This window comes from Pteropus alecto, unplaced genomic scaffold (genome assembly GCF_000325575.1).
Source record: "Pteropus alecto unplaced genomic scaffold, ASM32557v1 scaffold76, whole genome shotgun sequence".
Classification (NCBI taxonomy): domain Eukaryota; kingdom Metazoa; phylum Chordata; class Mammalia; order Chiroptera; family Pteropodidae; genus Pteropus; species Pteropus alecto.
Window position 1 is genome coordinate 16,548,332 of NW_006443138.1, and position 24,429 is coordinate 16,572,760.

General features: G+C 33.5%; 1 protein-coding gene across 2 annotated transcripts in view; it reads left to right on the top strand.

The window, feature by feature from the left end:
• METTL25 (methyltransferase like 25) overlaps window positions 1-24,429 on the top strand; it is a 93,030-nt gene that overhangs the window by 47,867 nt on the left and 20,734 nt on the right. For both annotated transcript variants that reach the window (XM_006923800.3, XM_015598552.2), the window contains exons 6-8: window positions 10,148-10,242; window positions 13,926-13,955; window positions 18,670-18,743. In XM_006923800.3, coding sequence (XP_006923862.2) covers window positions 10,148-10,242; window positions 13,926-13,955; window positions 18,670-18,743 — 199 coding nt within the window. The remainder of the gene's footprint in view (window positions 1-10,147; window positions 10,243-13,925; window positions 13,956-18,669; window positions 18,744-24,429) is intronic.

Genomic DNA, 24,429 nt, shown 5'->3' on the forward strand with positions numbered 1-24,429 from the left:
TCTTATTTTTTTCTGTAATAGTAGAAATTCATTTATTCATTCATTCAACAAATATATATTGAGCTTGAGATACATCAGTGAACAAAAGAAACAAATCTTTAGGTACAAGTAGCTTACATTCTGTTCTAGTGGAAATCAGGGTAAGTGTGTGTATGGAGATGTGGACAAACAATAAACGACTTCCTTAAAAAAGAAAGTCAGGGGAAGCCTCATTAAAAGGTGAAATTTCAGCAAAAACTTGAAAAAGGTAATTGAGTTACCAAGTGGACAGCTTGGGAAAGTCATTCTACACAAGAGGAACAATCTGGTATATTTGAGGAATAGCAAGAAGCCAGAATGAAGGTGAGGGAAAATAGTAGGAGAGGAGATCAGAGAGGTAATAGCTTTGGGTGGAGAGTACCAATCATGTAGAGCTGTGTAGGATATTATAAGTCTTTTACTCTATGTGAAATGGGAATTAGTCAAGGAGTTAACAGTAATCAGGTAATACACATCAATTAAGATAATTTGAAGTGAGTGTTTTTACAAAGGGATATTTACGAAGATTTGGATGAAGGGGAATCGTGGAGGATACTGTAGAAATTGCGGGCTTACCACTGCTTTGTTCAAAGGGATAAGAGAGGAAGAAGTAACTGGAACCTTAAAGGAGAATGACTTAAGAGTTGGCTGGCTTTAGTGGTGACCTTTGGTCAGTAGGAGGCTACCTGTCAGGTGGGTAGCCAGGAATATAGATATTCTGACAACAGCCTTTTCTCTGTCTCCAGTCAGCAGCCAGATGGTATAGGAACCAATTGATATAGTCCATATAAGTCCGCATCCAGAGCGTCAAGAGTAGAAGGCAGAGAGACCATTTAGGAGGTTGTTGCAGGTATCTAGATGAAGGAAACTGAACAGGAGAGGAGGATAAGGTATGTGGGGATCAAAGCAAAATCTCCAAAATCACTTACTTTATATATTTTTCCTCTTTTTTATCTATCTTTCAGTAATGGTTTTTGTGGTTTTAAATAAGATAGTATAAAATCCTCTATATATAAAGATATAATGTAAGTTGAGATTATTGATTTAGGCGACAAAACTTTATGTCTCTAAAGGCAAAATACATGCTCATTTCTCAACAAAATTATGTCAGATTTCATTTAGGACTAAGGAAATTTAAAAAGCATATGTTTTCCAGAGTAGAATGAGGACATGTAGATAATCTTGGTTTATCTATGTAATTCTGTTGATTCAGTGTAAGAAAGTTCTGTAGTAGGCACCTAAAGGTATAAGAGAGACACTTTGCTCCCTAATGGAGCTTATGATATAATGAGGAACTAAGAGGGAATTACATAAAACTTTCATGCATAATCTGAGAGTGATATATCATAGCCCATAGATCTTAATCAACTATGAACATGCATTATTGTAAAAAAAAATGAATGAAAGAAGTAATGAATGATGGATGTATAAATCAAATGCTATTAAGACTAGAAGAGGCAGTCATTTTTCATAACTGAGGGATGAAGGAAAGTTTTCTTTAAAAGGTTACCTTTGGCCTTAATTTAGAAAGATGAATGAGATAGGGAATGATATTTGAAAATTTTGTGGAAAAGAGCCATAGAGGCAGAAACTGTGGTATGTCTTGAGTCAGGCAAGTCCACATGGATATATATATGGCAGAGAGCAAGGTGGGAGTGAGGGCGATGATATGAAAATATGAAAAATAATAAGAACAAATAAAAATAAATGTTTTCAAAATAAAATATAGCTGGGTGGGGACAGTGAGGACCAGATTGTGAGAACCATGAATGAGGTATGCTGAGGTCTCAGAATATTATTCAGTGGGAGGCAAAATATGCTTCATTCCGTAAAAATATTTTGTGTGTTTAATGCAAAAGAGTTGAATACTTTCATCTACATTTCTGAAAAGTTGTATTGTTTCGGCATTATAGAAGATAAATTTAGCATGGAGCTAGATCAGAGACAGGGAGACTAGTTAGGAAGTAGCTATCAAAGTCCAAAGCAAGGATACATTTGATATGAACTGTAGGAAGAAACAATTTACTGGGACTTTTCAGGGATAAAACCAACTCACATAGTGACCAGTGGTGGAGAAATGGGCGGGGGTGGGCAAATAGGGCTAAAGATAGTGGCAAGTTTTTAGCTTGATTGATTATATAATGACATATCATTATTGGGGTGAGATCAGATTTGTGGACTTATTAGGAAGTGAGTTTGGTTTTGAATATTTTTAATTTTAGAAATGTTCAGCAGTTTATAATTCTTACCTAGAAATCAAGAAAGAAGTTGAAACTGGCGATATGCGGAAATTAAATTTGAAGAAGTAGATGTAATTGCCCAAAAAAGAACTTGAGTTGAGGCAGAAATCTTGTCATAATGTAACAATGAGTACACTAAAGTTTGAAGAGTGGTTAGTGGAAAAGGACTTTGAAGAACCTGTTATCAAACCAAAAGAGAAGCAAGTCTTAACAGAGAATTTTAATAGTATGAAATTTATGAACTGGTCAAATAAAATGATGACCAAGATTGATTCTTTTCATTGTCTTCAAAAGTATTTTAAAGAGAGGCCAGAATCAAATTGTAGTAATTCAGTCATACTTTATGCATTGAATAAACATTTGCTTGTATCCTCCTGAGTACCAGGTAATATAAAACACATAGAGAAATAAGTGGGTAGTGCAAAGTAGATGTAAATGTTAATTAAGTTTTTAGAATCATAGACATTATACAATTTTTCAAGAGCTTATTATGTACTACATTGTTTTAAAGCCTTTACTGGATTATTTTATTTAATACTCAAAACAATTGCAGTGGTTTTTCTCTGCAGATAAGGAAACTGAGGTACAGACAAAGTAACTTTCCCCAAATGACACAAAGCTGCTAATTAGGGTAGCCAGTTAAAATAATAAAAACACACATTAATTAATGCTTCCACCAAGCAATGCTAATGAATAGGCTAACAACATAGCAATGCTAATGAAGAAAAAGGGTCAGGGAGCGGGGAGAAAGTTAAAAATTAAATGTGAAATTACCATGAGAGTACTGGATATAAGTTATCACTATGCAGATAATTCCTTATATTAAGCTACTTGTTTTATAAATGTCTGTGCCCATACTTATTAGTCATTATCCTAAGTACTAGGGATACAAGATTGAACAAAACAAAATCCCTGTCCTCATCAAGGTTATATTCCAATAAGAAATTCATCAGGCAATAGAAAAATAAATAGATACATAATTTTAAGTTATAAACAGGAGAATGAAGGTGAGGGAAAATAGTAGGAGAGGAGATCAGAGAGGTAATAGCTTTGGGTGGAGAGTACCAATCATGTAGAGCTGTGTAGGATATTATAAGTCTTTTACTCTATGTGAAATGGGAATCAGTCAAGGAGTTAACAGTAATCAGGTAATACACATCAATTAAGATAATTTGAAGTGAGTGTTTTTACAAAGGGATATTTACGAAGATTTGGATGAAGGGGAATCGTGGAGGATACTGTAGAAATTGCGGGCTTACCACTGCTTTGTTCAAAGGGATAAGAGAGGAAGAAGTAACTGGAACCTTAAAGGAGAATGACTTAAGAGTTGGCTGGCTTTAGTGGTGACCTTTGGTCAGTAGGAGGCTACCTGTCAGGTGGGTAGCCAGGAATATAGATATTCTGACAACAGCCTTTTCTCTGTCTCCAGTCAGCAGCCCAGATGGTATAGGAACCAATTGATATAGTCCATATAAGTCCGCATCCAGAGCGTCAAGAGTAGAAGGCAGAGAGACCATTTAGGAGGTTGTTGCAGGTATCTAGATGAAGGTGGCTCCAACTAGAATGATAGCAGTGAAGGAAGTAAGAAGTGATTGCATTGAAATTTTTAAGGATTTCTAGGAAGATTGGATGTAGTATGTAAGGAAAGAGATTAGTCAAGTGACTGATGAGTAGAAGTTAATTAAGCTAATTGGAGGAGTGATAGGCAGGCACACAAAATTCCACAGCTCTAAAATAGGCAAGTGTTTTGCCAGTTTAAAGAACAGAAAGTGGCACAAAAATCTGAAACAGAGAACAAAATGTGTAATGAAGCTGGAGAGGTAGGCACAAGCAGATCATGAAGGAGTTTGTCAGTTATATTAAGGAACAGGGGCTTAGTCTTAAAAGAGGGAAAATCTGAGAAGCAATAAAATGAACCGATGAGGTTTAAATTTTAAGAGATCACTCTGCAGCTTTAAGAGGCCTTCACAGTATCCAGGTAGTTTGAGATGGTGGAAGTAGAAAATATGTATGGATTTGAGGAATATTTAAGAGATAAATAGGCATTTCTAAAACAAGCTTAGGATGAGGAAGTGTCAAAGTAGGTTTGAATTTTTTGACTTGGGTAAAATGAATAAATGTTGGTACCAGCGTTGAAATAGGAGTTTAAGATCTCTGATTTTGTGTCATTCGGTTATTTAGACTTTGGACATTGATTTGAAAGTGTCAATGAAATATTCATTTGAAGATGGTAGTTAAGCTGTTGTTGATACAGAACCAGATCTTAAAGAAAAGGTTGTAGATATAATTTAGGGATTGTAGTAGGTTGAATACTCCCAAAAAGCCATGTCCACTCAGACCTCAGAATGGGACCTTATTTGGAAATAAGTTCTTTGCAAATATAATTAGTTAAGATAAGGTCACACTGGATTTGAGTGGATGCTAAATCCAATGATTGGTGTCTTTATAAGGAGAGGACAGAAAGAGACACAGAGGGAAGACAGCCATGTGAAGACAGAGACAGAAACGAGTGATGCAACTACAATCCAAGGATTGCCAGCAACTGCCAAAAGCTAGAGAGGCAAGGAAGGATTCTTCCCTGAGCCTTCAGAGGGAGCATGGCCCAGCTGCTAACTTGATTTCAAACTTCTAGCCTCCAGAACTAGTGAGAGGATACATTTTTGTTGTTTTAAGCCACCCAGTGTGGTAATTTGTTAGAGCAGCCCTAGGAAACTAATACAAGACTCATCAGTATATGTTGAGATATCTCATCCATAGATGGAAAGAATATGGTTAGAACAATGGTTGCAAACTGGCTCTCACTTACAGTGCGTTTTCACGGACTAATACTGGGCAATTTAGCTAGTCTTATTATGCCCAAATTGTACTTTAAAAAGCATTAAGACCAAGCAAATGTGATATTTGGTTACCACAAAATTGTTTAATACCTATTATATTCTACCTAGTCACTTCATACATTTGTTTACCAACAAAAGACTTTTGAGTTTATGAGCCTTTGTTCAAAAAAAGTATAAAAGGAAAATTGGGGAGTGGGAGGATTTAGCTTTAGGAATGTTTATTAGACATTGAAAATAGCAAGCCATCAAGGGGATATGAAGAGCATTAGCTCACAATTAAGAGAAAATATTATGGAAGCCAGACAAAAATAATGTTTTCAGGAGGAAGTATCAAAAGCTCCTGAAAATCGTCAGTAAATCAGAAAAATACCTGTTGGGTTTGGTCTAGTAGATGCTCGTGGTGAGGGAAACCAGAGCTGTTGGAGTGACATTTTTAGATATATGTATTTTAGATTGGTAATGTGTATTTTAGAATGGTAATGTCCATCTTAATACAAAGATGGACAAGAAGACCAAAAGAAAGGGAAAAAGAATTAGTAAGTAGGCATTGCATTTACCTAGTCAAGAGCTAATGAAGATTGAAAATTAAATAAGAGGTATAATTAAAAGGATTTGTATATAAGAACTTGGGAATTAAAGGAGAGAATAATAGAAGAGGGTTTTGAAGTAAACTTATTTAGTTAAGTGGGTAATAGTATTATTAACACAAAAAGGAAGAACTAGTGGAATTCCTGTACTTAGGAGATTAATGTGTTTCTAAAGCCAGCAAAGACTAAGAAATGAGATAGAAAGATAAAAGCAAGAGATTCATCTCTTCCAAAATTATCATTTAAGGATAGCATAATAGTGATCCTAGGAGAAAACAACTTGATTCATTGATAAGGGCAGTTAATGCCCAGTTTGATTAGGTTTGAATACGAGTATAGGCATACAGTTAAATAGGAGACTGGTACATAACAATAGAAACAGTGAACTCTGACTTTGATTCAGGACATAGAAGGGAGCCTCATTCTTCTTTGAAGTTAGGATGAAGCTGATGAAACAGATTCCAAAGATAATATTGAACCTGTACTTGAAAGGCTTTGTTTGACTTAGAGGGTATCTTGCCTCTTTATCAGTTGTTTTGCACTTATTCTATAGAAAATGAGCAGAGCTGTGAGGCAGCCATAACCTCAACCACAGAGGAAACTGTGGTGCAGATTCAGAAAACTTCAAGGTGATTGTACAACCTTAGGATGTCCAGGAGAGTGAGTCTTGAATGTGGTTTCCTGTAGCTCTGAATCAAGTCTGGTAGTTTCAGTAAACTGTCCTAGGATCTTTAAGTTCTTAGGTGTTTTTGCTAGGAATTCAGAGAGCCGTTTGCATCCAAGACTGCCCTTCTGCTGTCCTTATGTAAGGTTGAAGAAGGACCTCTCTTACAGATTAAGAGTACCACCTATCAGCCTTGTGCTGGTAAAAAGTAGCTTTATGAGCTCTCAGGGAGACTAGAACCTTCCTTCACCCTCATCACTTGCATCAGTACAAGTCAGGGAACATATTTGAAGGAAGACTATCTTTGACTAGCCTCCACATCTCCAATGACGGCCCCATGTGATCACTTTGTGACTGTTCCTTGGCTGGCTTCTTTCCTATATCATCTGAAATCAAGAGGGATCCCAGAAGTCCTATGTATCTTTGCCTGTATCTTCCCTTTATCACTAGGAATCAATTTTGGGAAGCCCAGAATTCTTTGTTCCCCTGGAAATCTTCCACTCCTCTCTTCCCCATACCACAGCACTCACAGCTTCACTGTCACCTCTCTAGGGACTGATGGGACTAATTTCATCATGCCTTTGATCCCCATTCATGTCAGCCCTCACCAGAACCCCAGGCCTTACAGCTCGTTCCTGATTTTTTGGACTAATCAAATGTATTTCTATGTGTCCTTGGTTCTGACTAGTTTTCTAACTCTCCTCAGTTCTAAAATCCTCTGGAATTCAGTCTTCATCAAAATTACCTCTTTTCTGAAAGTTCTTTATTTTCTTGTCTAATCAAGGCATATTTCTTTCCTTGGAAAGCACACTTTCCATATACCTCAAACAGTGGAGATTTTTCTGTCTCACATTCCTTGTATGGGGTAATTAGCCTCCACATTGCTCATCTAATGCTATTTGAGCATTCACCCCAAAACTGAATGGCTTATATCTACAATAATTTTTTTTTTCTCTCAGTTTCTGTGGGTCACGAATTTGGGAGTAACTTGGATGCATGTTTCTTATATTAGATTTTTTCCCCTGGAAATGATATGCCTCTTTCAATATAATGTGTTTTCCAGAATTACTGTTGCACTTTCAATCTGATGTTAAGCAGTAATTTTTTTTTTTCAGTCGAAGTTTTGTTTAGATTTTGCTGGGGGAGGATCTCCCTACCTTTTTTCAGGCAAGTAGAGATCCTTTCTTCTTGGCAGCATAAGGTAAATTACAGAGCAGTGATGGTGCACTAATTATACCCTTCATTACAAATTCATTATTTGTTTGTTATGTGGCATTCTTTTCATATTTCTGCAATAAAGTGACTTTCATCTCTTCTTTTCCAGTGTTACAAGTTTGTTTCATAGGTATTTGGCTGAGAAATTGCTAGCTCATTATTTTAAATTGTAAGATATTTTGATATTATGTTTTTGGAGATTAACTATATCCTGTTGGAAGCTCAGTTTCTTGGATTATTATTATTATTATTATTATTATTATATCTTCTCCTAATATTCTTATGGCTTGCTTCTTCATCTAATTTAAGTCTCTGCTCAAATATCACATCCTCAAAGACTTTTTTATTATTAGGACAGAACTGTTCAATTAGTGTACCTTGTACGCTTTATGGGTGCTCCTGAGATACTGCTTCCTGCATCCCCTGGGTTTTACCTCAACAGAATCATCATTCGTTTATTCTAGTTTGATGTGCAAATTTTGCCATATTTTGAGAGTGTTTAATTTAAAAAGTTTGAGAAGCATTAAATTAAGATAAAGATTTAGATGCAAAATAGATTCAGACTCAAAGTAGAAGTGACAGAAGGATATTTCTCTTTCAATCCAGAGGTAGCTGATTTGAGTTGGTATGGGAACTCTGTACCAGAAAGTCTTCCAAGAATGCAGAATCCTTCTATTGTTCCTCTGCCCTCTGCTGCTGTTGTTTACATGGTCTTAGGTGGCTTGCATGGCCACATTCCAGACAGAGGAGAGATGAAGGAGCATGGAAATTGTAGGGGAAAGAGAATACCCCCTTCCTTTGAGCATATGACTTATAATTTGCACTTGTCAATTCTGCACATATCCCATTTTCCAAAACTTAGTCCTGTAGCTATCCTAGTGGCTGTATGGGAGTTGGGGAATTGCAGCCTGTAATCTGAACAGGTGAATAACCAGCTAATAATTGAGTGCTATGTTACTAAAGGGAACAAGGAGGGAATTAATGGAGAGGAGGATATTGGTTAGCAGTTTTCTTAAATACTGTAAATAAAGTAGCACAACCCATCTCTCTAGCCCTTTACTATTTACAGTAAGATCTAGGTATTTCTCTTTTTAGTCGTAAGAAAAATAAACTACTTACAGTAGCCCATTCATTTAGCTTTAATCATTTCTCATTTAAATTGTGAAGTCTTCAATAAAACTCAAGCCGTTTCAAGTTATCTTGGAAATAGACAGAGGAAGTAGTCCAGGGTCCCTAGGACCTGGATAGGCTTCAAGGGCTCCATGAGTCCTATGCAAGTGAAATTGTTTATATAGCTTAGTGGTTAAGAGCACGGTCTCTGGGTTTAAATTCCAGCTGTGCCATTTGCTAGCTTTGCAGCTTAGGCAATTTACTTAACCTCCCTGTGCTCAGTTTCCCTATCTGAAAAGTGAGAGTAATGGTACACCTGCTTCATAGAATTGCTGTGGGGACCAGTTAATACATTTAAAACACTTATAATAATGCTAACAATATTAAATGCAGTATAAATAGTGGCAGTATTATTATTTATTCTTGGGAGAAGGTTCATATCTTCCATCTGATTATCAGTAGGGTCTATTATAAATCTTAATACCTGAAAGAAACCATTTCCACAGGCTTATGGTCTGCATGAGATTTAAACTTTCTCTATTTTAATCAAAATTCATCTGATCCTTCATAGCACAAAAGTTTATCTTGTGGAATTTACCTCAGTTTTTTTTTTAGAGTTTTCTTGTTTTCAAGTTTTTAGTTTTATTTCACTTTTCAACCTAATAGAAATATTTTATTTATCACAGTTTTCTTTTAATTGTTAACATTTTGATAAAATTTAAGCTCTTATTTTCCTGGCTTTAGTTTAAAATAGAAATTGGTTTGTTTTCCTTTTCAAAAACTCTGCAATTTATCTTTTTACATACAGATTTAAACATCAGCAAGTTGCATATGTAACTCTACATGTCAACGGGGCAGCACATATGTTTGATTAAGCAGTTGGTTTTAGTTATTGTTTTCTTGAACCAAAAATGCAATTGTGCCAAATAGAATCACAGCTGAATATATTACAGCCTCTTAATACAATGAAAAGAGAAGAGCCTGTACAACTGTTCTTTTTTTGAAAAGTGAACATAGTGGCTAGAGGAAAAAATGCTTCAACATTGTTGGGAATGAATTAATATTGTTCTATAATAAACTGCTATATGTCATATTTGACAAATCATTTTTTTGGAAAGTCAGATCATCAATAAATGTTCAGTATCTTTACTTAACTGCTGTAGTTACATTGAACATGAAAACTGTTTCTATTTTAAATTGCTTTCGCTAAATCTTAGAGAAATAATTTTTGCAAATTGGTTGGTTTCAAATTGTTGAAGCTTAAACGCAAAACAGCTGTTGTAGAGAAAATACTATTTTCATAACATTAATGTGCTTTCAATTAACAGGCTGGAATGAACTGTTAAACATTACCATTTCCACATCGAACTACTGTCTGACTCTCTCAATGACTGATATGCTTTCTTATAGATTATTTACTTTAACTGAAAGAGGAAAATTTTTATCTAAATAATCCATATTTTCCCCTGTCTGCAGAATGTATTCAAGAAAAGTGGGGATTTCCAATGTGCCACTATTTAAAGGAAGAGAGATGGTGTTGTGGTCGTAATGCCAGAATGTCAGCGTGTTTGGTATGATTATATTTTTTGTCAACTAAGAGCTTCATCCAGATGTCTTCGAATGTGTTATTTTTGGCCAGTTCTATGCGTTAAATGCCAAATTTTGTAGAACATCATCATTAATGTTTTTGTGCACTGCAAATTATGAGAAAAAAATGATTTTGCCCTTCCAATATTATCCACTCCACATGTAATGTGGTAACAATTTATAATTATATTATAATTCTGCATTATAGTACTTAATTTTGTACATAAAATTACTTCCGTTATCATATAAAATGTTCCAGCTACCCAGTCTCAAACACAGAATTAGTTCATCTCATTGGTGTGTTTGTGTTTGTTTATAGCGGGTCACTTGATCTCCTAATTTCTTATAAAATGGGAAAGATATTACTAAGCTACCTAGAATATGAAATAATTATCTAATTAAATAAAATCTTTATTGTGCCTGATTTTTCTAGTGTCCTTAGACCTAGAACATGGTCATCTCTATTCTTGGCGCTATATTGGTTTACACAAGAACAGAGGCAAGTTAAATAGTGTATTTTTTTGTCATCGGAAATTTAAAATATAATTGATTAAATTATATGTTTAATGTCCAACCCCAAGATAAATAAATGTTATAGGGCCATTATTTCTATGCCAGTAATATAACAATATAAAAAACAGTGTACTAGTGTTCTAGGTCATGTATCCTAGAATTATCTTAGAAATCCATTTGTGTTCAAATAATAATTTCTTTTATAAATGCTTCTAAAATACTTTTCTGCTAATTTATCTTGTTCTTTCATTATATCTGTAAATGATACTTGTTCAAGGTCATGTTAGAATGACAGCTCATTCTTGGAATAACTCAGTTCCTAGAATGCTGGCAAGCCAGGCTTATACTAACCATAGGCAAGAAATTGAAATAGTCCTTTCTAGGGAATCTGACTAGCCTAAGAAGAAAGACCTAAAAATATTGGCATCAGAGATTTAACAATGAAATAGGACAGATCTTCACCTTTATCAAGAGACCCACAATTAATAGTCTGCACTTATGAGCACAATGTTTCTAATCAAGTTTGTGATATCCCCATTTTAATTATCAACAGACAGCCAAGAATCACTAGATGTGTAAGAAAATCTAACTTGAAAGAATACAGACCAGATAAACAAATAGAAAAAAGCAACTTGGAGGAAATTAAATTAAAATAAAATAAAATAAAAATAAAATAACTAAATATCCCAAAGAGAGATAAAAGAATATACTATATCCATTAAACAAGAATGCATGCTATAAAAATAAATACTAAATAACTTAAAAGAGTTTTTGAAAAATAAATTTCAAACTATAGAATTTGTAGACCATACTGCTCTTAAGAACTTTCTCTGACCAATGTCCGCTTTCCATGGAATGCCCTTCTCCTTAGCTCCATCCCAGTCATCCCAGTTCCTGCTCACCTTGACTTCTTTTTTTTTTTTTTGCTGGAGTAATCTTGACAAGTATAAAGAACATTTCTTTTCGTCCAGCTTATTTTATTGCCTTTTGCTTCATAACCAATCTGTTCCACAAATATTCAAAGCTTAAGGGTTTTATTTTGTTTTGTTTTGTTTTTAAAGGTACCTTTTAGCTGATGTTTTCAGATAAATTGTTAAGGGTTACTAACCAGAAATAAAATTTTAATTAGAATAGTGCAATCTTGTCACCATGCTTTTTTTTTTTTTTTAGTTTGTTATTTTTATTGTATTTATTTATTTTTTTAAATTAATTTATTGGGGTAACATTGATTAATACAATTATATAATTTTCAGGTGTACATTATAATTTGGCATCTGTATATTCTATTGTGTGTTTACCACCCAAAGTCCAGTTTCTTTCAGCTACCATATATTTGATCCCCTTTACCCACTTCACCATCTCCCTACCCTCCTATATTTGACTCTCTTAACCTCCTACCTCCTCCCCAACCTCCTACCTCTGGTAAGTCAGCATACTTGAAGCCAGACAAAACTGCAAAATATTTTAAGTTACAGTGAAATGAACACTTGGTATATTTTCTTCATTATCCTTATTTACTGGCCAAGAAGAATGTTAATGTTTTAAGAAACTTCTTATCACCTACCTATATTTTATTATGTTATTAAAGCTATCATTTGTATTTCTAAAATAAACGCATCAGCAACACATACTAAAAATAGCCCTGTGTGTTATATATTTTTATTGACACCAAATAATTTATTTTTTAAAATTAATAAATAATAATTTATTATTAAGAACTTGTTTGATTCTTTATTTAGTTCAACCTCTTAGCAAAAGCCATAACAAAAATCTAATCTGAAATTAGTACAAGGCTATAAATGAAAACTCATTGTTTTCTTCAGTAATAAACTCATTCTGGGCCTGTTGATCTTTAATATAAAAATTATATAATAACTGCCTCCTGTATTCGTAACACTCCGGCTCTGGATGTTCAGCAAAAGTGTCCTTCAAGTCGATGGGAAAATTACGTATTTTCTAAAATAATTTCTTTGAAGCAAATTTTCATACAATGAACTCTTCTTCCACTGAATTTACATGATGTGAAGCATGAGAAGTAAATCAGAGTTCAAAGATCAGGTTTACGTTCCTGCTCAACTGCTGACTAGCTATGTAACTTGAGGCAAGTTACTTCACCTTGTCAGTGACCTTGTGCATCTACAAAAATTGCATTTACACAAGATATTTTCTAAGCTATCCTTCAATTTTAAAAGTATATGATTCAGCTATATCTAAAAAGTAGCATTTATGAAAACAGGTCTGAAGCAAATATGGGTATTTTAAATTTGAGTAGGAAGTATATGCAGATCCATCAGGTTTCGCTACTTTATGTTTGAATATTTTTAATTTAAAAATTTTTAAAGAAAATGTCAGTTAAAATATTAGATTACATCTAATCTAATTTAGATATGAAACTGTGTGAGCCTCGAAATGTGTGTCTAAAAAAATAAAAGTTTCAGAAGGCTATATTCCATATTTAAATTATGATAAATCTGTCATGTATATCTTTTATATATTAGATTAAGAGTATTCATTAGAAATATTAGGAAATATTTTTGTAAAAATGTTTTAGATCTTAAGTAAATGTAAATGTAAAATCAGCTACGTATAAAATTGCAAAAATATGTATTACTTTCTCTTCTACCTGGCACTTGATCCTATGTGAATTTGATTTGAATTTACAGACCATGCAGACCAAAAATATGCATACTTTTCTAAACTAAGCTTTCACCTGTAATTTGTTCATTTTTGTGTAATAAAAGATGATATTATATACTTATAAAAAAGTGGAAGAAATAGGTTGAAAGTAGTATATGCATAACTGTAGCTTTGGATTTATTTGATTGTTTTAGCTACACTAAGAGTGAGCCAAGAATGTGTCATTTTATTTCTTTCCTGTTTTCTAATACTTTCTAAAATTCAATGACTGTATACAGTTAGTGTGTGTGTGTTTGTGTATATGACACACATACATTATAAATCAGCCTTAAATTATACAAGTATACCAGTTAACATTCCTTAATGATATTAACACTTTTTCATGTATAAACTCAGATGTTATCACTTAATCAGTCTTTTTAAATGTCACTTTTACAAGCCCTTATATGGTATGTTTATAAGTCTTATATGATAAGACTAAATATATCAGCAGTCTTTGTCTTTTTTTTTTTTAAAGGCATTGGAGCGGGTTGCAGTTGGCCAAGGGGTAAGTAAAAGTGTTTACTCTCACTCAGATGATGACATGATAATGTTTTCTCGTAAGTACTCTTCATACCTGACCTGTTGATGAACTTAAAACCTGATGGATTTTAATAAATATCACCTCTTCTTGTCATCTCTTCATACTCAAACTTATACTTTTCTATGAGTTTACTTTAAAACAGAAATGAACTTTCAGAAAAAGTAAATTGAACTTTCAAGAAAACTTCCACATTATACTCTTGAACTAATGTCTTATTCGTATTATACTGAACAGTCTATAAATATTTCTAAAGAACGCTATTTCTAAAAAGCGTTCTTATTCGTATTATACTGAACAGTCTATAAATATTTCTAAAGAACGCTATTTCTAAATATTTCTAAAAAGCCGATTCTCAGGCTTTTCATGGGCCTAGTTCAAGCCCAGATAACCAATATATAGTATTCAATTTATTGTTTAACTATAATCTAAAACATATTTCAGTTGGTTGTTTTTAACTTTTTTCTTTATTGACTTGATTGGTCATTAGTTACAAGAGCCAAATAGATTTGTACATAGAAACAGAAGTTAAATGTATCCCCCAAATATCCATATAATTACCTTATCCTCCACCTTAAGATTTATGAAACATCTTAGGAATTTTTAGAATTTTTTTAAGAGTTCTTTTTAAGCTTTTCACAAGATTTTTCTTGTTGGACTTAGATTTTAGAATCCTCTTTTGCTTCTCTTCAAGTCTATATAAATTTTTAAAATTATAATTTTAAAATAATAATAGCAACAAGTATCATTTACTGAGTGCTTACTCTGGGCCAGGCACAATACTAAGAGCTTTGTTTTGTTTTTTCTTGCTTGCTTGCTTGCTTGCTTTCTTGCTTTCTTTATTTCTTTTTTATTATGGTGACATTGATCAACGAAATCCAGCAAGTTTCAGGTGTACAGTTCAACAGTAAGGCATATATATATATATATTGCATTGTGTGTTCATCACCCATAGTTAGATTTCTTTCTGTCACCACATATGTGACCCCTTTTACCTACTCTTCCCCCTACCCCCCTCCCTATGGTAACCACTAGTTTATTGTCCATGACTATGAGTCTCTGTTAGTCTGTCTGTAAGAGATTTGTTTTTAAATGTCACTGTCTAAAAATTGATAATAACTGATTTTTTAAAGGCATTAGACCATATTGTTTAAGTGTATGGGCTTTAGTCTCAAACTACTGGTTTGTTTATTGTCTTCATCAGTTACTGGTTTAGTGAGCTTGGACACATGTCATAATTTCTCTGTAGCTTAATTGTTTTATCTGTATAATGGGAATAATAACAATAATAATAGGAATAAAATAATATCTTCCTCATGGAGTTGTGAGAATTAAATGAATAAAAAATGTAAAATCCCTAAAACAATGTCTAACACATGGTAAGTACTCATCATATGTCAACTATTGTTCTGTTATAGGTAATTAATAATTATGATCATGAAAACAATAGCCAAATCTAACACAAAGGTTACCAAAGTACCATTCGAAGTTTTCTTTATCAATTAAAACATACTACATACATTGTACAATGAGATAGGCACTATTATTATCCTGTGATACACATGAGGAAACAGTTAAGTAGTGATACTTGGATACACTAAGATTCGAATCTCTGACTCTGGAGCCCAAACCCTTAACTTCTATACCGCGTATCAACTTTGTGGTTTCCTAGGAGCCTGGAAAAGAAAAGAGCCTTTATCATCATAATGCCCCAGTGCTTTCGTATGGTGTTTTTCAATTTCCAAAGTACTTGCTCGTGTTTACAGCCCACCTTATTAAGTGGGTATTATACCAAACTTAATGAGAACTTGATCCACAGCAGAAGTTTATAGTGCGTTCCATCTCCCTTAATTAATTGCAGAGTTCTGACTTCCAGTTTACTGCCCCTTCCATAAGACCTGTAAAGTGAATGCTCAATATATATACTTTAAGGGTGGGCTCTTTCCGCTCCCTCTCATTTAACAGGCATTAAAGTGTTAAGTTGATTTATCACTTGTGAAGGGAAGAAAGTAAACTCTGAGCCACATCCAGTTTATTCCTGGAACAGTCAGGCCGCTGGAGACATTGACTCCCTTCCCACTAACCCCCATTTATATTTACCAGGATGGATAGTCCTAGTTATTCCAGGAATGCATATATGAAGGCACTTCATTACTCTCTTCTCTTTCTCGTAGGAAATAGCTGTAAAGCTCTTATTTACTCAGGGTAACTGGGAATGATGATTTAGTCTATCATGTTTGTATTTATGCATTCCTTTATGTTCCCTTGTTAAAATGCATTTCTTGGTCTTTTTTGTGGTTTGTCTACAATCAGTTTTTAATAACAATATAAATATAAATTTATTTCTACATTCTCTTGACACAATTCTGTATAATTTTTTTCAAAATCACGGGAAAGAACTTAACTATTTTAGGAGTTTTATGTAAAAGTCACATAAAATTAAAGTTCCCATTTATTATAGCTTATCAAATAAAAAGTTAAGAACTTTGTATACCATTTATTATAATAATGCTAATTTTTCACTTCATTCAGTAATGTATTTCCCAAATGCCTTGAACTTCAATAGAACAATATAACAGTAGGTGTTAATATATGAAACGGAATTTCAACATTTTTGTGAGAGAACTGAAGGGATTTGGGGGGAAGTGAGGGACAGATGGCAAAGTAGAGATTTTGGGTACTGCAGAAATGAATTACCAAATATGAAAAAAAAGTCAAATGGAAAATATATTCAGAGATGGGAAGTTTTGAATGAAATGTTTTGGAGTATGATTGTTTGGAATATAGAAAGTTTCAGGAAAGTTTAGAAATCAGAGATTTTTGTCTCGACAAGGAGTTGTATTTGGAAAGAGGTTTTATGTAAGAAGTGTGTCTTTTGAAGGTTATAATTTTAGTGTGAGTACTCAAGTATGTGCATATGTCTGCTTCCAATGAGTTATTTTAGGAGTCAAGTTGGGGACTACGGTATTCCTAACACTATTTCCTGTTAGAATCACCCTCCTCACTATTTCCACCATCCAGAAAAGATATAACTTACATTCTTTCGAAGTGCTCTATCAAGATTCTACAAGACAGACATTCTTCAGTGACTTAAGAAGGTATTGCCATCAGGCAAAGACCCAAAAGATAAAGGTTGACCCTCAACTCTCAACTTGTGGTGCTTTGTAGTTTCAGCATCTGGGGCCCACTGTGTAGGAATTTGCTGTTAGCTGGGGGAGAGAGACAATAGAATAGATTTGGAGCCTGAGCACATAAGCAAAATTTATTTTGCCCTAAACTCTATCTGAATCTAAACATATTCTAGCTGAAAATAGATGAAAATAACAGTTTGAGGCTCTGAAGGAGAACAGGAGTTACTAAAGGATCTCAGTGGATACATACATTCCACTGGACTCTATCTTAAAACTTTACCAATTATTGGACAGTTTTTGGTTTTTACATTTTGACTTCTCTAAAACATTCACCATTGTTGTTGTCCCTCCATTCTTGCTCATTTTTATTTTTCCTTTTTTTTTTTTTCCAGTAATAACTTTGTGTGGAGGCTGGTTGTTGTTGCTAATATTTTGTGTTTAATTTTTCTGTACTCTCAATATTAGGCATTTGAGGATGTGTATGGAGTTTGATGACTTTTGTAGTTTCTTGGTTTAAGGGTACTTCTTCTATTATTACCGTAAAGTGCTCTTATATACAGTTGACTTTTGAATAACACAGGTTTGAACTGCATAGGTCCACTAATACATGAATTTTTTTCATTAATACTTGTACTCTTCTATCTGTGGATGTTTAGGGCCAACTATATACATTAATCTATACCACTTTTTATAGGACAATTGAGCATCCTCAGATTTTGGTATCCATGGGGCATCCTGGAACCAATCCTCCTTGGATTACCAAGGGATAACTTGAGTTTTGGGGGACTCAGAAATTATACGCAGGTTTTCAGCTGCATGGTGTCAGTGTCCTGAACCCCAGTGTTGCTCAAAAGTCAACTGTGTAGTAATTTTTTACCTTCTGTTTCTGTGAAACTATGATGCTTCATTGGAGCCCTTGTCTTCAGCCATTCCTTCTTTCCTTTGGGAAACCTATGCACCTTCATGGACATGAAGCTTTGTCAAGACTTCAGTCTCTAATCCTATGTCCATCTCAAGGCTCTTCTTTTCAACCGTAGAATAGCCAGTGCTATGATCTTTTAAGCCTCAGACATATTTTTAGTGTGGCCTTACTTAAGGTAATACCTTCTCTTTCTGGATGTGAATCCTAGATAATATTATCTCTGTTCCACCACCATCAGGACAAACCCATCTTCTCTTCTCTTTTGCACGTATCCTACCTCACTGCTCTCTTATACAGAGCTGACTTGGCTGGTCACAAAAGTCTACGTTTTTAACTGATAAGTACTCCATTTGGGATGTTAGCTCATTTTTCTTTGATCATGCCTTTTCTTCTGCATTCACTATTTCTTTTCTAGTTTCTTCTGTTGTCTTGCAGAATTACTTTCTCAGTAAGAATTAGCCTCTGGGTAACATTTTAACTGAGAATGAAAAAATTATAAACTTGTCTTTTATGTTTCACAACAAAGTCAGGTTTCTAACATTCATTTATGATCCCAACTTTCTGGTACTGATTTGATTTCTGTTATTTATTGGTTTCTTGTGCTTATATATGTCTACATTTTTTTCAGCTGCCTACTGAATCACTCTTCTATCGTGCCGTCCTTCAGGATATTATTAAAGATTGTTATGGCATCACCAAATGGTATGAGGATTTTATTTTAATAAGAACTGTGCTGTTTTGTAAGTGAAATGGTTTTTAGTCTTCGGGTAAATTTATTCAGGGTCACTTCATTGGTAGAAGCAGCAGCTTTGAATTTGAGCATGTTAGTAAATAACAAAGAAATATGCAGCAACTGTATCTTAGCTTAATCATTATTAAAGTGGGGGCTCTAATGATTCCTTTTTGTCCTGAAAGGTTGTACTGATAAAGCAATGCATGTAAAATGTACTTTAGAATTTTAAAAGTATTGAAATGTTATATATAAGTAATTCAATCAATATAGTATTATCATATGAGCAGGAGTTATATTTAAAATGTTTCACAACCAGTACAGCCTGACCACTTAACTTACTAGAACAGATATTGACCATCAACAACCATTTTGGCCATTTGGGTCTCTACTAGCTTAATAGTAGCTCTGCATATGTTTCGTTTTTGTTTCTATTTTCCCCAAATAATGCCTTGCTTATACAGAGAGGCAAGGGTTAGGAGATTTTTCTATAATATTGGTTCAGTAACTCCTGTACTCGCATACATTTGCAATCCTGGCAAGTTTTATGAATATCTTCTTTCTAATTACAATTTTAGGATTTGGTAGCCATCTGGTTGTAATAGGATTATTCTTCAAATTAAAATAGGGTAATTTTCAGGTTTTCAAAAAATAATCCACACATATTAACAGAGATAGAAGCTATTTTATATTATCTGTTATTTCTTTGTAAGAGAAAGTCAAATTTTTACTGAAAGAATTTGTGATATGTAAGTAACTGCATATATTGGTTTCAATGGCCATTTCTATGTAGATGACTCCTAAATCTGTATCCCAGTATCCATCCTCTTTTCCATATATTTACCAATCTTCAAAATGTCTGTGAGTGAAATTCTCATGTTTTCCTAAAAACTAGCTCTTTCTCTTGAGCCCACCCCAAGTTGCTAACCTTGTTGGAAAAAAGTTACAGAATTATGCAAATCATGTCCACACAACTATTGACTATCTGCTTTCTTTTAAGACCTCAAATCTGTTCATAAATTTGTTTATTGTTCTCTTAATGACCACTTAAAATCATTTACATTCTTTCCTAAACCTTTTTTCTCAGTTAAAAATTCAAATCTCTACAGTCTTCCACATTCCTGCCTTTCTTTACTACTCAGAAGATAGATGGTATTTGTTCTAAGACTTCTTTCATTCCAGAGCTTCATTGACCTTTCACCCACCTTTGGCCATGTTAATAATTGTTTTTTCTCCAAACTCTCTTCCTCATTATCTTCCATTAAGCTGCATTCCTCTAAGTTTCTTTTTCCTACTCTGAACACTTGTCTATTTTCGTTAAGAGTTTTTCTTCTTATTCATCCTTTAAGCGTGTCTAGGCATTCTCTAATGTTTTATAGTCAGCTCATGTTTCTTTATATTTCTTCTTTCACTTAGCAAATAACTGGAATCATGTATCTGGCTCCCACCTCTTTTTAGAAGTTCAGATCCACATTTCTCATTTTCATCTGAACAGTTTCACTTAACTACCTCACAAATACATCAGATTCAGCCACATACAAAAACCAAAGTCAACTTCCAACCAATTCTGTTCCTCTTTTTTTCCCCACTCTAGACTTCGTAATTTCTGAGAATGGTATGACCATTATCAAGCTTTAGAAATCTTAAAATCATATTTGAATCTTTTCTTTTCCCATTGTCAAACCACGCATTCTCATTAGTTGCCAAGACTTGCACATGTTATATTTTTTTTACCTAGCAGTTGTTTTTTTGTGTGACACGCAGACTATTAGTTTTTGAATGCATAAGGATATAGTGTCCACATAGGACTATTTCATAGTTTAGTTAGAATGACATGTGCAAAAAACAAAGAAAATGGTAGAAACCCACATTCAATAACAGCAGACTAGATAATTAGGACCAACCCTCCTTCTGAGAAAAGCTAAAAACACTAGAGGTGTGTGCATGTACGTGTGTGTGTTCATTTAAATTTGTTTTTAATTGGTTTGAGAACATCAGAGACCTATCAAGGAAGTTAAAAATTATAGGACAATATCTAGGAGAAGATAGAAGCCAAAAGAAATAAGCCCACTTTTAGGGCTGTATTTTCCCCCCAGAGGCATCTTGAATAAGCGGCTAACTGCCAGTCGACAGAGTGTGCAGAGAGGGTAAGCACAGCTTTCAATAGAATAACAGTACAGTGAGACAAAAGAGTTCATCGCCTGCCTAGGATGAGGATTCTGTAGGCCAGGTAAACCACTCATACTTTAAGATAGGTCCCTGGAGATTTACACTGCATGAGTGAGGGTGAACTAGAAATAAAACAGTCCTACAACGGACTAAAGCCCCACTTGGAATCATCTCAAGCTGTGATTAAAGTATTTTAGATTACTGCTTCCTCTAGCTGCCTGCAGAGCAGCTGCAGTCATTCAGTAGTGCTAGAACAGTAGTTATTTATATAATTATACAATGTGTTAATTTCCTTTGCTGTTATAACATTCCTACAAATAGTGTCTTAAAATACAAATTTATTATCTAGCATTCTGGAGATCATGAGTCCAAAACAGATTTCTCTAGGCTAAAATCAGGTGTCAGTGGGGCTGCATGTTTTCTGGAGGAAAATGGGTAATCCATTTTCTTGCCTTTGACATCATCTAGAAGCAGCCTACATATTTTGGCTCTTGGATCCTTCCGCTATCTTCAAAGGCAGCAGTGTAGCATCTTCAAATCTTGCTCTGACTCTGACTTCTTCTGCCTCCCTTTTCACTTTAAAGTGTGCTTGAGGTTATGATGGGCTGATCTGTATAATCCAGATGCTCTCTTTATTTCAAGATCAGACTAGAAAATTTAACTTCATCTGAAACCTTAATTCCTCATTTCCATGTAACATAGTATATTCATAGGTTCTAAAACTTAGAATGTGGACATTTTTGATAGAGCATTATTGTGCCCAACACATACAAAAATATTAATCTGATTCCTACTTTACAACAAACACAAAAATCAATTCATAGTAGATTAAAAATTTAACTATAAAAGGCAATACTGTTATACTTTCAGAAGATAATATTCAAGAATATCTTTTTAACCTTGAGATAGAAGAATTTCTTAAACTTAAATATAAACTTTCAAGTCTTAAAGTAAAAAATTAAAAATTCAACCACATTAATATTAAGAATTTCTGTTTTCTGAAGATACTATAACAAGAGTGAAAAGAAAAGTGAGTACAGGCAGAAACTAATTATAAGATCTGTAACTGACAAAAGATTAATATCTAAAATATGTAAAGAATTCCTACAAATCTGTGAGAAAAATTAACCTATGTAAAACAAAAATTGTGAAAACACTTGATTAGTCACTTCACAAAGACTCTCAAATAGCCACTGAACTAAGGATAAGATGCTTAATCTTGATAAGTAATCAGGGGAGTGTAAAGTAAAATGACAAAGGAATATTATTTTTTTAACCATGAGATTAGCAAAAATTTAAAGGTTTAACTATATCAAATGTTAGCAAGTATGTAGAAGAACTAGAACTGCCCATATTGCTAGTGGGAAAAAAAAAATCAACCCCATGGAAAACAAGTTAGCATTATTAATAAAGCTGAAAATGTCTATATAATTCATCTCAGCAGTTCCACACCCAAGTGTATATCCTAGAGAAACTCTTATACATGTGCCCTTAGAGACTTATACAAGAATAATCAATAGCAGCAATGTTTATAAGAGCAAAAATCTAGGAGCAAAAAGCTCACTAACAGGAGAATAAATAAATTGTAGTGGAATACTATGTCACAGTAAAAATATATGAATTACAACTACATGTATCAGTGTGGACAAATGTTCTGAATATAAGTCACAGAAAAATTTCTACAGGATGGTTCCAATTATATAATTCAGTAACAAGCACAATTGTATAATTATTTAGGGGTATAAATATATAGTAAACAACCAAGAAAAACAGAACGGTAAACAAAAACAAGATTCAGTGCTGTAATTTCCTATGGGGAAGATGACGAAGCATTGATGGGATAGGGAAGATGAGGGGTACGTAGAGATTTCAATATACTGGTAATGTTCTAATTCTCAAGTTTGGTGTTGGGTATAAGGTTCATTTTATAGACATTCTTTAAACCTTGTGCATATTTTATAAATACTTATTTGTTTGTGTTCAATAGTAAAATTTTAACCTCTTATCAGGCTACACATTATTAAGCTACGTATTATACTCCTAGTGCCTATTACAGTCATCTCATCATACTGATTTAAAAAATTAAGATAAAAGTGATCAAAACCTTGTCCGAAGTTTCAGACAATCTGAAAAAACCAGGGTTATGACTAAGGTCATAGTCCACAGGTGTTTTCTCTATCCCATGCTGCTTTTTTAATTTAAATTTTTGGCATATTTTTAATATGGGTTGAGTTGCATGGCACCTTGTATTAGCATTATAAATCAAGGTTAACTTGATTGACTCTCTAGCCGGCAAGAATATTAAAGACAGAAAATATGATCACTTAATTACTTATGTCACGTTTTGTTTAGTTTTTCTTGTTAACTAAAATAAAATGTCTTCAAGTGATAATATACTGTTTTAGAATACCTGAAGCATTATTCTGAAAGTTTCTTTAAGTACAATTGTTTATGTAGCCCAAGATTGGAAGTAAACTTTGTTCATGGTCTTAACTATGTAGCAATTTTACTCTATTAATTGTCATTGTGATTTAGTGTCCTGTACTTATGTTAAAACTCAGTAATTTATAGAAAATTATTCTATATTTAGTTCTCATCTGGAAATTTTCTAAGGGGAAAAAAAAATGCCAAAGATGGAATTTCATGGGCTAAAAAATCTCTTAAAACACCTGGAAAGAAGGCAGGGAAAATATTATATATACACAACTCACTTTCTCTTTCATAATGAGTACTGTAAATAGCTATACAAGAAATATATAATTTTCTGATGGCTATAATTCTAAATTACTTAGTTTAATTTTTATTTTTATTCTGTATAATCAAATAGGAAAGTGAAAAACCAGATTGTGATAACTGTCTCACAAAATTAAAGCTAATTATTTAATCTATATTGTGTGGTCCAGATTCAAATGAGCAAGTCTGTATCTTTTAAATACAGTAGTTTGAAAATGTTTGGAGCTCCCTTAAGTGATTGCCATTTTTTGCAAAATTTTATGTTTTGATCTTTTAAGTCTTTCACTATCTACTAGCATCTAAAAGACACAAAATAAATAGTTTTATAAATATTTTGTAATGATGGAGAAACTGAATTTTGGTTCTTTCTATCCTGCATGTACTCATTTCATAGATTTAGTTTACATCTATTTCACATTTTCTTAAAATTTCCTGCACTAACGTTGCTTCTTTGGAAAGTTCTACAAGTAAACTGTTCTTACAATTGTATTTTTAGAAAAGAATGTGGGTGGTGTAGGATTCACTTGAGTAGAATTTTAATCAGATCTAGTGTATTCACTTTTATTAAATGAAAGAATAGTAATTCCTTTTTAGCATGCTGACCATGCTTTATTCTGACAGAGGGCCCCTTTTCATCTGTTCTTCAAGTCCCATCATTTATCTTTCAGCAACAGGCATGTCACTTTTCTAACATCAAAATGTTTGATAATTTCTCATCTTTTTACTCAAAAAGTAAAATATTCTTATTATGCCATT